This window comes from Mesoplodon mirus, assembly GCF_964341445.2.
Source record: "Mesoplodon mirus genome assembly, chromosome: 2".
Lineage (NCBI taxonomy): Eukaryota > Metazoa > Chordata > Mammalia > Artiodactyla > Ziphiidae > Mesoplodon > Mesoplodon mirus.
The window spans coordinates 18088675-18105628 of record NC_138977.1 but is presented as its reverse complement, the minus strand read 5'-3'; the positions used below and the strand labels follow the sequence as shown (position 1 = coordinate 18105628).

Below are 16954 nucleotides of genomic sequence, written 5' to 3'. Positions count from 1 at the left end.
AATAACCCCAAGAGCATCTCACTAATTTCAGTTACTTCCCAGTTTTGCCTTAGGCCAGTCCAGGGTAGGAGGAATGAAATGTTTTAAGACTTGGAGGATTTCTCTAGCAAGTTTGTGAGGATATGTACACGTGGGTGGGTGGTCTGGAACGTGGAGATAATTTCAGGTAGTAGAACTGAATGCCTCTATCAGAACCATGCACCATGAGGAAAATATCCCTTAAATGTGCAAGACAGTTCATGTTTTCTCCCCTTGACAGATGTATTATAATTTACAGTATTTACAAAGACGAAATGTGAGACTCAGAAACACAGTGAACTATCCCAAAAGACAAAATTAACTGCCACAGAGGTGGTTAGAGGTAGAATAGGACTCAGCATTCTTGTGTCTTGAACTCCCTTTGCCTCCATGGTAATGTACTCAGCCATCAGGTCTCAGTGTTCTCAGGCCACCTATTCATTTTACTTTGGCACGATTTTCTCATTATTATGAAACATGAAAGGAAAAATGAGGTGACAAAACTCAGTAAGGAGTCTGTAGACTGAGATGTCACTTTCTGAGCTGATATCTCACTAACAACCTTTTAAAGACTGAGTTAAATTTGAAGTTTACAGGAAGAAAAGGAAACAAAGTTGATCCGTGCTTATCAAATGGTCTAAAAACATACAAATGTAACGAATCCCTGCATGTCATGATTTAGAATCCTAGATGCATAGCAAACTTCTAACCCCCATTTTAATGCAACAGAATGGCAAAGCCAACTGAAATTAAAATAGGCCAAATATTATTTCAAGAATAACTGAGCCTATCTTAATCAAAAGTAGTTTTATTCAATATTCACAAATAGTATAGTAACACAGAGATTCTGTCTTTTAAACTTGTAAAGTTCAGAGAAGAAGGAGCACACAAAAAGTATTTTAAAGACAATGAAACTCACTTCAAATAAAAATATTTTACAACATAGTATTTTTAATCTGTTGAGGTCACACAAAATATAAGGTATTTTCCCTCAACACATTTATCTAACACATTATTGCAGTGAGGATTTGAGTCAGAGAGGCTTAGATTTGACTTCTGCTTCCTTTATGTATTAGTTGTAGATCCTAAGTTAAATTATTTAACCTCTCTTAACATGTTTCATCATTTGTAAAGCTGAGATAATAATACCTCACCCTTAGTGCTGCTATATATTTAAAATAAACAATCCTAAACAACATCTGATCAATCACCAAGCCAGTACCACTCCCTTAGTATTTCTCAGGACTGTCCATTACTCTCTATCCCTACTGCTTCTATTTCAGTTCAGCTCACATTTGGAATATTGCAACAGTCTCCCAGCTTCTAGTCTAGACCTCATTCTTAGGCACTTTCCACTTTGCAACTACTCAAATATAAATTGAACTGTGTCATTTTCAAACTTTAAACCCTCCAGTAGCTTCTTTCTGCCCTCAGGATACTGTCCAATATCTTACCTGAGCCATCAAGGCCCTACAAGATTTGATCCCTCTTACTTGTCCACTTTGTTCCATGACCTTGTCCCTTTCCCCACATCTGTGCACATCTCACTGTAGCCACCAACTGCTTGCAGGTTCCTCAGAGATTCAAACTCTTGTCTCCAGGCCCATGTACATAAAGCCTTTTGATTGGTTGACTTCTATTCCTCCTTCAGGCCTCTGCTGGATGGCATCTTCTCCAGGAGGCTCTCCATGACAGGGTTAAATGTCCTACCTATATTCTTCCGCACTACTCCGTCTTATTACTTACAGCATGTACTCTGTTCACGTGTCTGTCTCTACCACTGTACTCCTCGAGGGCCAAAACCCTCTTATTCACCCTTGTGTACCTAACTCCTAGACAGAATGTCACATGCTCTCAGTAAGTAGTGCTTTTTAAAATCTACTACTCCTTCTCCTGCCCCCTATATTGTTTTCACCACATTCCATTTCTCAGAAACTTTCAATGGTTCCCTATTTCCCACCTTATCACGTTCAAATTCCTTTGCTTGGCTATTTTAGGCCATCACAGTCTGTCCCTCTTACTACAGTTTTCAATCTTATTTCCCAATATGCCTCAACGTGTACCTTTCTATGGTCTTATGAATATGACATCTCTGTGCCTTAGCTCATACTCTTTCTCGGAATAGATTCCTTTCTTCTCATAATATCTTCAAAAAAATTCTATCCATACACATCTTATGAAGCCATCTTTGACTTTTTTGACTAGTGTTCTTTATATGTTAGTATTCACAGATGTAGGCGATTTTCTAATAGGAAGAAACTTTAAAAATAGACTGTTCCTACTCTTGTTTTGCATGATGCATACCTATACCTATCTCTTAGAGCACCTAGCGCAGTGCTGAGCTCAGAAGAGATGCTCAGCAACTACTTGACTGATTGCAAAGTGCTTCGTCCCATCTGAAAAATGTATATAGGACTTCCCTGGTGGTCCAGTGGTTAAGACTCTGCGCTTCCAATGCAGGGGGCACAGGATCCATCCCTGATCGGGGAACTGAGATCCCACATGCCCTGTGTTGTGGACAAAACAAAGCAAACAAATAAAAAATGTATATAATCTAGGCCTATAATTGTTTGCAATATGTAGACATTGGTAATTTGAGGTGACAAACTATGAAAAAAGAAGATTTAGATTTCATAAGATGTAGAAAATGGTTAATATAGGAAGTAAATGAGAGGAGGGGGTGGGATAGGATTACAGTGAGCTAGGGTTTAAGACATTTCAGTTGTTCAACCTGGACTAGCCTAACCTCATTGAGGCCTTCTCATTGAGGCCTTTTAAAACTATAGAGTTTAGGCAGAAGACTGTTCACTGACAAATCATTTTTTATCACTGCAAAGTCTAGTTAACTACTCCAGTGAGATTCCCTTAAATGCTATTAAGAACATTATGGGGAAGAAGAGGCAGTCAGTTCCCTATTTTTCTTTTAAAGAACATTCTTTCTCTTCTCTTTCTACTTCCTCTTGCTCTGCCCCTCCCAGTGCATTTCCTTTACAGAATTTAAAGCACCTTCTAACCTTTTGAAGTTTACATGCAAAAATGAGTTAAGTTTTGTTATAAACCTTGTCAAAATATAGTGCTTATGACCCTTTCTACTAAACATTTTCCTTGATACTTCTCTTCACCTGCCCCCTACCACAATAATTTGCTACACAAATAAGTTACACCTGGTGGTGCAGTGGTTGGGAGTCTGCCTGCCGATGCAGGGGACACGGGTTCGTGCCCTGGTCTGGGAGGATCCCACATGCCGCGGAGCGTCTGGGCCCGTGAGCCATGGCCGCTGAGCCTGCGCGTCCGGAGCCTGTGCTCCGCAACGGGAGAGGCCACAACAGTGAGAGGCCCGTGTAACGCAAAAAAAAAAAAAAAAAAGTCTGTGATACTTCATGAATATATAGGCATTTCTGGATAGAATTTCCTCCTTCACTTTGTAGCAGGCCTAATCAAATCCTGAGCATTGCTTAACCTGGAGCATAAGTACTAGTATATTTATTGTGGAAAACTCTTTTGACATCAGGAGTATATTTTCTAGCTATTTATGTGATCAATGACTGGAAGTTTCATCAAAGCAATTTTTCTAATATATAAGTTTTTTGAGAGCAGGGACCATAGTATATTCTTTATCCCTAATGCCTACTATAGTGCCTGATACATAGTAGGCCCTCAATAAATCTCTATTAACTGGATGAGTGAACAGATTAGTACAAAAACTAGTCCCTACCCTTTAGAAGATTCATAGTTTAAGACAGGAACAACACAGATAGCAGCTGTCATCATCATCATCATCAGTATTTATTGCATAACTCATTTTACTTGGTACGGTGCCTGAGTTTATAAAAAGAATATTAACACCATTCTTGCTTTTTAAAGACAAAAACTCTGAAGGAAAGAATGAAAAGACTTTCATTCATACAACAGATTTTTACTGAGTATTTGCCCTGTGAGCATTTGTTCTGGCACTGAAGACATAATGGCAAATAAGGCGGGCAAAACTTCCTGCCGTTGGAGAGCTTAAATTTAAGTGGGGTGATAGCCAATAAGCAAAATATATATTATTTTAGTGATAAGTGGTAAGGAAAAAATAAAGTATGGAAGTGGGGCTAGTGTTGAGATTTTAGATAAAATGGCTAGGGAAGGCCTCACATAGATAAGATTTGAATAAAAAGATATTCCTGTGACATTCCTATGACAGGAGAGGACAAGGAAGGGGAGGGGAACTAGTGTGAAAGGGGTGGGCATTACACCGGCGCACATCTGCATGTTGCAGTCAGTATTGGGTCTCACTATGGTTACACAGCAGTGCATTGGGATTCACTATGCAGTTTGCTTGGACGGCCCTGTGGTTTTAACTGGTAGGGGTGCTGAGAGGATGGCTTGTGGATGCGAGCAGAACAAAGAAGGCACCTAAACTAGTGTCAGGTGGGAAGTCAGAAAACCTCTTCAGCTGCTTTTGCTAGTTTCAATTTATGCATCCAAACAAAAGATAAAAGATGCTCTTAGAAATTATTGTAATATATAACTACAAAAGGACGGTAGCAGGAAAGACGAAGCAAATGAACTTGAGAATCTGGAAGAGATTAATGTAAGGTTAAAGAAAGAGAGAGGGACAAAAAATGAGGAGCAGCAACACAAAGGCCCAAGGCTGGTCTAGTCTCCTGGCGAGGTCCAAAATGAAAGTGGAACATGGTAGGGGTGTGTGCGGGGGTGTGTGCATGTGTGTAGCTTGCATCAGTATGTGTTATGGATTGACTCACGTTCCCTATAAAATTTATATGTTGAAGTCCTAACCTCCAGTACCTCAGAATGTGACCTTATTTGGAAATAGGGTCACTGCGGATATAATTAAAGATGAGGTCATACTAGAGTAGTTGGGCCCCTACTCGAAAATGACTGGTGTGCTCATAAAAAAGAAAAATTTCAACAGACATGCCATGTGAAGTCTGCCGTTATGCTACCATAGGCCAAGGACCTACCAGAAGCTAGGGGAGGCCCGGAAGAAATCTTTCCTTAGTGCCTTCAGGGTGAGCATGGGCCTGCCCACGCTTCGATTTCAGACTTCTGGCCTCTAGAACTGTAAGAAAATACATTTCTGTTGTCCTAAGCCACCCAGTTTGTGGTACTTAGCAGCCCTAGGAAACTAATTCTGTTCTGTAAGACTATTTTGAGGCAAAAAGCAAGAGCATTCTTATATCACAGAAAGGAAAGCAGCGTAGTAGGAGTGAAGAGCCTGATTGTCTTGGGCATCACAAAAGTCTAATAGTTTTCACTTCTGTAGTTCTATTGTATTTTCTTATTTTATCAAACCTTTTTATTATCATGTTTCCTTTTTGTTTTAGAAAATCGGCTGTCCGCTTAACGCATTACAAGGCCTATTCTGACTTGTGTGCTTGTGATATGACTGTTAAAAGGGGCCACGGATGAAGGGCGGGGGGCACCTTTTTCTCAACACTTGAGTCGAAAGAGCAAAAGTTGAAAAGGGAAAGGAATTTCCGTTGAGCTATTCAGCATCTCCCTCTCACAGGTTGTGCTGCTGACGGCCCCCCTTCCCCTGCAGGACTGCAGTTGCTGCTGCCTCGGGAGAGCGACCTGATCCCTCACCCCAGCCACCAGAGAGGGTTCAGGCCACGACCAGGCTGCGGAGAAATGGGAAGTCTTCCCCAGCCTCCTCCCCCAGGGTAGAGGACCCAAGACCAGCCTTCGCCCCGCGCGCATGCCCAGTTGGGAGGGCGCCCTCAAAAGGGAGCGCGCGGCTCAGGTTTTCCCCGCAGTTAGTGGGGTGTCGGGAGCGGGCGGCGGCCCCGCGGACCGAGGAAACTCCGGCCGGCAGACCCTGCGGAGCCGCAGCCGACTCAGCGGACTTTTATTTTCCCACCGTGGCAAGCTTGTTCCGGCCGCGTTCCAAGGGAGCCGGGCACAGCTGGGCACATTCCGGGAGGGTGGAGCCCGACGGCCAGGGCACCCTCATTACATGGCTTTTCAGGTGTCCTCCGGGGAAAGGAAGGCCGCACTCCTCTAGGAAGGAAAACGACACACTCTCCGAGGACGTCCCGGGGCGATCACTCCTCTCGCTGCCCGGACTTCTCTTTTTAAACTGGTCTTAACCGTCCCGCTAATATTGAGCGCCTTACCAGCGGCCGCCCAAAGAGCCCACAGGCTGCTCTGAAAACGGGCGTCCCCAGGTATCTTATCTCCAGAGGCGCTGGCCTCATCGCCAGTAGGTCTATTCCAGCTTCGTTTCAGGACGTCCGCTTTGCTTTCCGACCACCCTCCCAGGTCTGAGGAGGCCCAGCGTTTCCTCCTTCGGGAAATTCCCGCCTGTGCACCCGCGCTGCCCCCTAATTACCACCGGCCCGTTCTCCGGGTGTGGGTTGGTGGGGTCGGGGTAGCGAGCCGGAGGGTAATAGTTCGGGCTCAGCGTCCCGGCGCCCAGCCTTCCCGAGGCTCACCCTCTGCCTCTCAAGCTGCCGCCATCAAGCTCCTCCGCGAAGGCGGCAGCCGGCCCGCAAACACACGCCCACCAGCACGTTCAGATTCTCTTGCCCCGGTGGGGGGGGGAATGGGAAGCACTGAGCATGCTCGGTGGGGAGGGCGGGGCGCTCCCGGACCGCGCGTCGAGGCGGACGCCGCTCCAGCAGGCTCGGCGCCTCCGCCTCCAGCCCGCGGAGCCGCGGAGCCGCGCCCGCCGCAGGCTGCGCCCGCCCGCCCCGCCCTACCCCGCCCCGCCCCCCGCCGTTCGTCCCCGCCGCGGCCGCGCCGCCTGCAGCAGCAGCAGCGGCAGCAGTAGCTGCTCCTCCCCGGCGGCCACCCCCCGCGGGTCCCTCCCTGGCTGCAGGAGAGGCGGAGGTAGAGTGAGGACACAGCGCCGCGCCGCCCGCACCGGAGACCTTCGCCTCGCCCTGCCGGCTCCTCACCCTCTGGGAGGACCATGGGTAAGTCATCCTTCCTCCCCCGTCATCGCCTGACATATTTCTCTTTCTCGGCGTGTTGCAGGGTGGGAAGCATTTCTCGCGCAAAGTTGCCGGATTTCTCAAATCCACTGGTGTGAGGCTGTGGCTCTTCCTCCGGGGAGAGTCGGCGCACGCGGAACGCACGCCGAGTCCGCGGGCTGGGAGGGTCCCGAGGGCGGGGTGGGGTCGGGCCGCGGGGCCGGACCGCCCGCCAGGCTCTCGGGCACCTCGCTGCCTCGCCTCCCCTCCTCCATTCTTCCTGCCCGAGCCGGTGCTCGGGCACCACAGAGCCTGCCTCGCGGGCTCGCATCCGCTGCCCCATCCCGGTTTCTTCGGAGGCCGCCCGCTTCCTTTCTCCCGCGGCTGCTGGGCTGGAGGCTCGGGGCGGACCGCGAGAAAGACCACTTCACGTAACTTCCCTGCCAGGGCGACCTTTCCCCATCTTGGGGACTGCCCATCCCAAGGCGAGGAGGTGTGAGCAAGTAGTTTGTGCGGGAGATTTTACAACCTGCACGGAAATTATTTTCGGTGGGGGAGAGCGGACAGTCTCATAGGTTGAAAGGATGACTTGTCAGAGGCCACGAGGAACGTGAGGAAGGATGGATAGAGCCCGCTAGCTGTTGAAATAGTGTTGGGTGACTACGGTGTGCAATATTCCTGTGCTCAACCCATTTTCTTGGTTCCTTCGCCTGTCTACTGTAGCAGGGAAACTGCAACCTGCCTGTAACATGTTACCGAACTTACATGTTAGTTATTCTTTCCCAGCTTCACTTGTCGAAATCTCCATAATCCGATTTTAGTTCTTTCGCGTTAATATCAAGAGTTTTGGATGAGATATTTAAAAGCAAATATGTTTTATAAAACTGCATGTAATTTAAACCTACAATTTTTTTTCATAATATGTTGCTTAATTGTTAAGTTCAGCAATTGCAGAAACGTCTCTTGGATGCTGTGATGTAATTAAAAGACGAAAGTTAAAAAAAAATAGCAATTTGGAATGCCATACTTCTGCAAGTTCCCCAGTTTGCTTCCATTCCTGTCTATCATAGTTTCCTCTTTTTAAAATTTGCTACATTGGCATCTGTCAACTCGGACTTTTCCCACCCCTTCCCTGCAAGTTATTTTAAGCTTGAGATGAGTGTGGTCCTTTCACCTGTCAATACATTGCCCAACACGTACAGAGTTAGGTCATGGCAACTCTGAATCTTCAAAGAAGTATCTGGTGTCGATGGAGCCTACTCGAAAAGCAAATGCTCCAAGCTCTGATTCAGACCTTTGGCCGTATATGAGGAAGAGGTCATTGTTACAAGAGGAGGTGGTATGAATGAAAAATGAATCTAGGTCCCAGAATTTTATTTTCATTTGTTCAGATTTTTCCTTTTTAATGTACTATTGGTATGGTGACAGATTTCTGTAAAAATCGGACGGCCCATTTATATGTGTCTAGTATTTCTCTGGGAGTAGAATTTTAAATAAATATTAGTTCGGATTATTGGACACATTGCGTCTTTCCCTTGAACATAACAAAAATTTTCCTCTTAATTATAGGCACAAGTTTGGCCTATAAAATATATTTCCCCATGTTTCAAGGTGAGCTAAAAAAAAAGTCTGTTTAACTAAAATTTTAACTTACATGTTAAATCAGTACCTTTTCAGTAGAAAAAATTCCATTCTGTCGCAATACCAGTGAAAAAATACTTAAATAATTTACTTAAAAATAATTAATCTTGAAAATCTTGAATTCTTTACTTGATTTCAAAGAAAGTCCAAATAGAAATCCATCTCTCATTTGAAGCTTGTCGTATATACTTTGATTAAGCACTCTCTCTCCTTTTACCATTCTGTTTGTACCTTGCTGGAAGCTTTATAGCCCTTACGTAATCTGCTTTATAATGGAGTTGTTAAGGTGTGTGTGTTGTGCATTTAATCATGTGTTCCAGAAGATGAAATTTGTGTCTTATGAATTTTTGGGTCCTCTACAGTGCTTACCACATAGTATGTATTCAGTAAATCTTTGGTGAATTAATTGTTGAACTGGAAACCTGTCTATTATTTTCAACTTGTGAACCTGAAAGTATGGGCTCTGAACAAACATTTGGGTTGGTAGGTATTATGGAGGTGACGGAGATGTGAAGGAAGTGGGAACAGAGAAGTATAATTACACTATGACTGCTCTTCTCTCTCAAAAAAAAAAATAAGTTGGGTTGTCTAAGAGGTACGGGGTTTGGAGCAGCCATCAGGCAAGCTATTTCCTTCTACACTGCTGTTTTCAGTGGTTTAGTTTGTGATCAGTAGGTACATACCATAATGTAAAATTGAAACCTTGGGAAGCAATGTTATATTCGAAGCCAAGGAAGTTATTATAACAGTTCATATATACATAAGGGGTATACTGATTAATGGTAGGGGGAAAAATCACTTTTTAATGTCTTTTCAAGAAATAAATAAGGTGATTTTTTAAAAAGATATTCTCGTGGCAGTGATTTTTCTCCATAAGAGAGTGAAGGAAACTTCCTGTGTAGTCTTATGGACCATGGCTATTATTATTATTATGTATAAGGTTTATTATAAATTCAGCGTAATTTGTTGAATATCAACCATATGTAATGTACTGTGGGAGGATAAAAATTAATAAAACATTTTTCAAGTTTCTTATAATCTTAACAGGAATAATGTTCTACATACACAGGTAACTAAATAAAGTATGAGTGATACAAAAGACCTTAACATATTTTATAGTTTCAGAGGATGGAGAGGAGTTTTCAGAAAAATGATGTTATTTGATCTAATGGTTGGTTAAGCTTCTGAAAGGTAGAAATGAACGGAGACTGTTAATCAGGATGGGAGTAGAGGGAGAGAAATGACATAAAGGAAGATACAGAGATAGAAACATTCAAACAGTTTCAGGATATGATTAAATAACCATGTTTGGCTGGAGCAAAAGGTAAGGAAATAGTGGGTGACAGTGATGAAAAGTTGTAATAGGTAAAGAACAGATAATGGAGGACCTTGAATGCCAAGCTGAAGAAGTTTTTAGACTTGACTTGTCTATTGAGGGACTGTTGAACTTTTTTATATAGGTAAGTGATGGGGCACATCTGTGGTTCAGGAAAATTAATCTGTCAGTTGAGTGCAGGATCGATTGGATGAGAAACTGGAGAATAATTCAGAAGGTGGTTGTTGCAGTTTGGGTGAAAATATATACTGTCCTGAACCAGCCTGTGGCAATGGGAATAGAAAATTGCAATAAGGAATATGGAATTAAGAAAAGAGTCATACATTGTTGCCTGGGCAATAATGAGATTGTGGGATCTTTTAAATATCTATTTAATCCCCTGGAAGAGGAAACGTGAATGAATAGTCAGTTTTGGACCTGATGTGTTGGACTGTTTAGTTTGCCTTTTAGCTTCTCTGCTTCTTCATGACAGGGACTCTCATATTAGGTTTTGAATACATTTCCTAACACCAGTGTCTTGCATGTAGGAGCTATGCAGTAAAAATCAGTTGACTAACCAAAACTAGGTAAAAAATATTTAACAGTTATTTTAACTCTCAAGAGAGGATTTGAGCTAGAGATCTGGATGTTATCCACAATTTTCCTGAGATAATAATTGAAGTTAGGTAGGAGGATGAGAGTCAACAAAGAAAAAGAAGAAAATTTGTCCAAGGTAAGAATCTTGAAGAATGCCCCATTGTTAAGGAAAAAGAATGAAACGATTTGATACCAAAAAAGACAGTAGTAGGTAGGAGTGAAAGACTAGAATAGGCATATGGTTGATTTCAAGAGTGAATGGTCAATAATGGCTGTTGCTTCAGAACAGTAAGAGTAATAGGACTGAGAAAAGGCTCCAAGCTGATGTGGTTTGGTTAGGATATTGCCTAGGGTATTTTCTAAAAAGCAGCTTTACGAGGTATGATAGCTATGGAGGTCAGTTGTAAAGGCTAAGTGGCTAATGAGTAAGTGGAGACAGAGTTCCCTATGTATAGTAGTACAATATTCCTTGCCCCGTTTAAAGATCTGTACGTAAGCATAGTTTTCTTTAAACATTTTTTAAATGTCTCACTTTACGTGGAATGACATGTGCTATTTTTTTGCCGAACAATTTGTAATCTCACCATAGCGCCTCACATTTCTTTGACATTCCATTTTTTATGTCTTTGTGACTTAGTATAGTATACTTTCTGTTTTTGCAGTATCTGTCATGCAGAGTGAGTTTAGAAATGGTTTTACAATTTTACATGACAGTTTGCATAAAGGATACTCTACTAATGAATGGTTTTATCACTTTTTATTTATTATTCATCTTTGTGAATTTGGGATTTCTCTAGTTATATATTCACCTCTAATTATACTCTTAATTCATGGAGTTTTCTTCTTCTCTGTAAGTATGTATAAGCCTTATGCATAAGTCCTTTTTTTTTTTGGCTTGCATTTCTAAGTCCTGGAATAGTTTCGTAGATAAATAGTTAAAATTGGTACTTTTACTTTTTCTTTATAAGTCAAGGTAGAGCAATACAATATTTTTATAAGTTGGTAATCACTAAAATTTATTATTTTAAAAGAGCATAGATTATATATTGACTAGTTCAATAATTTTTCTTATTGGCTTTATACCTATTTTGTATATGCCCACTTTTTTTTTTTTTTCACTATCCTTGGCAGAGTCATATTTTCTGAAGTCTCTAGTTCTACTATTTGGAAAGTTATAATAGCCTTAATTCATTTTGAGAACCATAGAGTTTTAATTTTCACAGTGGAATGTTGGAGCTTCTAGGTGCCTTTAGGGAAATAGTGTGATTGCTCTCTCCAGAGATTCCAGATCAGCTGAACTGAACTTGGCGATTCTGGAGTATCAGAGGCACCAGCAACAGCCATAAAGAATTATGTAAATTTTTAATATCCCCTCATGAACATCAAGAGGGATGGAGAAGGAAGATCATCTCATTTGGGAACTCCATGTTAATTTTAGATAATCAGATGTTCAGATAACTGATAAGGAAAAAAATTTAATTTAAAATGCTTTCCTAGACATTTAACTTGACAAACAGCTCTTTCTTATGGAGAGAAGAGCCAAAAAAAATGAAGGTATCAGAATAGGTTATAAAGTCTATTTTGGTTCTAAAATTCTGTAATTCTTTGAAACTAAACTTTGAAATATACTCAATATCATTGATGTCTTAAGTGTGTTATAATCATCCCTATATAACTTGTTTTTCTTTATTGTTCGAAGGGCAATGTCTCCTTGAGGTAGAAACTTCTGAGTATGAACCAATTTGTTAGACTTGTCTGAATAGATGGCCTAAAATACCATTACCCATGCTGGCTAAGATATGGATGCTGAATTCAAATTGCAGAGTAATGTAATTCTCTCGGTACATCTATTTATACAACTTTTGTTGGTAGAAGCATTCCAGGAGTTAAAACTAAGAATTAGGATGGTGATAAATGGAAGTAATTAAATTGAGCTGCTAGCCATAATTGGCTGTACTTATAAACTCTAAAGTCCTTCTGACTTTTGGTTCACAAAAATAACTTTTTCCATATGGGTTCTATATCTGACCCCTTCTCTAAAGGCTGTTTCGCTCAATTTTGTCCATGTTTATGGCTTCAACTACTGTCTATATGCTACTGCTGCCTAAAAATATATATCTGGGCTCTATCTTTTTATCTAGTAGATGGTTAGACATCCCTACATGCATAGTCAGTTCAAACTCATTGAGTTCAAAACTGAGTTCATTGTGTAATTTTTAATAATGATAACCAGAGGTATGTTGATTAACGTTTTGCCAGAAGCCTTTCTCCAAAAAAGCTCTGATTTGTGGTGGTTGATTTCCTGTGAATGCATAGTCGGGAAGAAATGAGATGCAGCACACCAGTATATAATATATCCACCATACAGACATAATAGCCTCATGAGCACAGATAATAATAAAATGTAGTAAAGTAAGTAGTGATGAGTTTTGACTATTAATAACTTTGTTTTAATATAACTTATTTAATTTTAAGTTTATAAAATTTTTGATAATGGCTATTTTAATAACTGCCTCACAAAATTCCGAAAAATTTAATTATTATCTCATGGGCTGGTGCAAGGAGGCCCCAGTACACCTTCGAAGTAATAATTATCATTTATTACCATTTATTAAGAATTATTGATGTCAGTAATCATGTTAAACTACATTTTTAAAATATTTTTTTAAATAGTTTTAATCTCTTCAACAGTTCTGTGAAGTGGGGGACACTATCCCCATTTTATTTACTCAAAGAATTAAATAATTTATCCAAGGGGACAGAACTAAGTCTCTAAAATCCTGTTTGAGAGCATTGATTCTCACACTTCAGCTTGCATAAGAATCACCTATAAGCTTGTTAAAAAAAATAAATTACTGGGCTCACCCTCAGAAATTCTGATTCAGTAGGTGTGAGATGGGCCAAGAATTTGCCTTGTCAAGACATTTCCCAGACGATGCCGCACTTTGAATAGCATCACCATAAAGCAGAGGTCTGCAAACTTTTTACATAAGGGGCCAGATGGTAAGTATTTTAGGCCCTGTAGGCCGAGAGGCAAAATCAAGGATATTACATAGATGTGAAACTATATATGAGAAAAAGCAAATATCCACAAAATTTTTATTGACTAAATTCAAAATGTAATGTGAATTGAACATGATTTATTGTAAAATACAGGTCTCCGAATGAAAAGATTGTAATTCCTTTTTTGAGAGAGCAGTTTCCTTTAATTGGGATTTCCAGTTACCCTATCATCAAAATTGATTGCAGTTGTTCATTTGTTAATGCAGATCTGTAAAGGCATTTAATTGATCTTGTCTTTGAAACATGTTTTCACACAGACAGGTACTACCAAATGCTGCTATCAATCATGGGCATGTGATCTTAATAATCACATTAATTGTATGGAAGGTATTTATAGAATTCTTTTAGATTCTCTTGGTAGTTTCCATTTAGTATGCTGTTTACATTGCAGATGAACCAATTGAAAGTTAGATGGAAGCTCCTCAATTGCATAGCGAAATGGATTTTGATATATGGAAGTTTCTTTTGCACTTGCAGTGAGGTCTGAAAAACACTGCTGGAACTGTAGTTTGAGCTTGCATAATATATCTGTTGCACATTTGTATATGCACAGAGATCTTCTTGTTTTTAACTTTTGACAGCGCAAGAAATGTATAAAGCAGATTGATGGTTACTTGTGATTTGAACGATGTTGTCAAAATGACTTAACACAGTATGTTTCACATATAAGCACTGTTTTGCCTTGACTTTCAGGTCAGATTCAAGGAGACATTATCAAATCTGCAGCAAAATATCATTTCCAAAGGTATTCATTGTTTGATAATAATGGTTGAAGGCACTTCTTTTTGTTCAGAATTTCAGTCTCACCATTGAGCTAAAAAAAAAAAAAATCACTGTAAAACCGTACAGCTGCTAAGCCCTTAAGCTGTTGTGTGGTAAGGCAAGTTAGGATATGCAGCTTCTATTTCTTATCAAAGTACAAACAACCGACAGTGGTTAAATCTGTGAGTGTGAATGAAGTTGATACTATTGGTTCAATCATACATGTTAGTTTAAAATATTTTTCCTATAAAATACCTGCTGATTAATAATATAATGAAGAAACGTAGACTTTAAACACCTTATTTTCACAGGCTTTATAAATTTATTCACCTAAGCCTTTTTCTGGTCCTCACATGTTTTTACCACCATCAGGTGTAACACATCTTAATAGATTCCACTTCAGGTTGTACTGAATTAATGTTTTCTCAACTTTAAAAATATTTTTGTCTCTTCTATGCAGTCTTTATAGAGGCTCTTCTTCAGTCACTTCACATTCAGCCTTGACTTCTTGAAAATAAGAACACTATGCAGTGTCACAAATATCTATCTGTTAATTTATCAAGAATCAAGGAAAACCTTTTTTAAATTATTTGCCTTGTCTTTTAATTGAATATTGACATTGCTTCCCGTGCCCTTACCTCTTCAGGTAGCTATTCTCACTGAAAGACTTTTCTTAAACAAGTTTTTTCCCCCTCTGGAAATGTTTCTTTGGTTGCTATAGTCAAAATAGAGTTTAATTAACTCACCATGAGTAAACAGCTTTCCTTGCTTGACTAATAAGTGAGCCCCTCAGGAACTTAGTTTGTTTGCCACTTCATTTTCACTTTTTCTTTTTGTGAAGAAATTCTGCTATGATGAGGTACTTTGTTTTATTTATTTTTAAAAATTTTTATTGGAGTATAGTTGCTTTACAATGTTGTGTTAGTGTATACTGTACAGCAAAGTGAATCAGCTATACGTATACATATATCCCCTCTTTTTTTGGATTTCCTTCCCATTTAGGTCACAGAGCATTGAGTAGAGTTCCCTGTGCTATACAATAGGTTCTCATTAGTTATCTATTTTATATATAGTATCAGTAGTGTATATATGTCAGTCCCAGCCTCCCAGAGGTACTTTGTTTTGTATTTTCTAATTCCTCTGACAATTACTTTCCTATTGTGAATATGTTGAATACTTAGTTTGGTAATATAGATATATGTTGAATTTTTCTAGCGTAGCTATAGTGTCATTGTGTGATACAGTGGTTTGCCATTTCATTCAGTAACAAAATAATCCATATGCCACTTTAAATATTAGAAGTGTGATATTTGAAGTATACTTTTCTCTTTTTGCTTTGATGTGATGGTCAAAGTGAAATATGGTGTGGCAATACACATGGTACTCGAAACACTGAACAATCATAACTGTGTCACTGCAATTTGTAGTACATCAAGCAGCAGTTTAAAGTGATGAGAGTACCACATATGGTTGCTGTCTCAACGACTCACCTCTGTCATAGTGAAGTGAACACAGGTGTAGACAATCAATAAAGGAATGAATTATGTCCCAATAAAACTCTATTTGTGGACACTGAAATTTGAATTTCATATAATTTACACATTATGAAATATATTCTTCTTTTGACTTTTTTCAACCATGTACAAATGTGAAACCATTTGACTTGTGGGTTGTATAAAAACAGGCGGTGGGCTGTAGTTAGCCAACTCCTGCTTTAGAGTAATGCTATACTACCTCACCTTTCCCCAAGACTTTTTCTCCCTTATGCATTCTGTAACTCCCTGGGTGGTATCACCATTTATCCAGTCAACCATTCCTAAAATCTAGAATCATTCTACTTCCAACACCCTTAGGGTTCCCTAAATTCTAATAGTTTTACCTGCTTGAATCAGTCCTCTCCTCCTCTCTCCACTGTAAACATGTCAGTTCACCTCTTGAAACCACTTTACTAGTCTAACAGATGTTCTTTCTCTCAGCATTCCCTCTCTTAAGTTCTTGCATGCTTCTAGAGTACTCTTTCTAAAATGTGAATCTAATCATTTCACTCCTTAGATATTTTTTTCAATAGGTTTCCAACATGTATAACAGGGTTTCCAAACTCAAATGAAACTATATGATTAAAGAGGGTTAAATGGTGATCTTTTCACACATATGCACTTTTTCTTTTGCATATTAAATCTAAAGGAATATTTTATTTCCATAAAAATATATGCTTTCTTTCATTTTTCTTGACAAAATGTCTTTTTGTCTTTCATTTTCTCACCTTTGATAAAAGACAAAGTTTAGAAAAATGTTTCTCTACCATAATAAAAAACAGCAATGAAAGCATGATGAATTGTAACTAACTCTGGACCTCACTGAAGGGCTACAACAGGAAATGGTGGGACTATGGCCAACTAAGAGAGTATGTGCCCAGCCTAAAAGAGGAATGCCCTACTCAGCTCCAGCCAGTTTTGCCATGTACAGATGAGGGCCCAAGGAAGCCAGATTTTCAGACTTTTCACAAGAAACCAGAGATTACATTTTTATCTGAATACTTCAGATTGTTAGTTTTCGGAATTGTAAGACCCAGGGCCTCAAACAATGACATCTATCTGGCTCTGTCTCTTTCTGTCCAGATTATGGAGCTGAGGCTCAG

At 40.0% G+C, this 16954-nt stretch overlaps 1 protein-coding gene across 5 annotated transcripts in view; it reads left to right on the top strand.

Annotated features, from left to right (window-relative positions):
- The first annotated feature begins 6735 nt into the window (after positions 1 to 6735).
- The window catches only part of RAP1GDS1 (Rap1 GTPase-GDP dissociation stimulator 1), a 150980-nt gene continuing 140761 nt past the window's right edge, over positions 6736 to 16954 (top strand). For 4 of the 5 annotated variants that reach the window (XM_082633982.1, XM_082633985.1, XM_082633984.1 and 1 more), the window contains exon 1: positions 6737 to 6941. In XM_082633982.1, coding sequence (XP_082490108.1) covers positions 6938 to 6941 — 4 coding nt within the window. In that variant the 5' untranslated portion in view covers positions 6737 to 6937. Of the gene's footprint in view, positions 6942 to 16954 lie in introns of all 5 variants that reach the window. The other variant, XM_082633983.1, reaches the window with a different exon arrangement.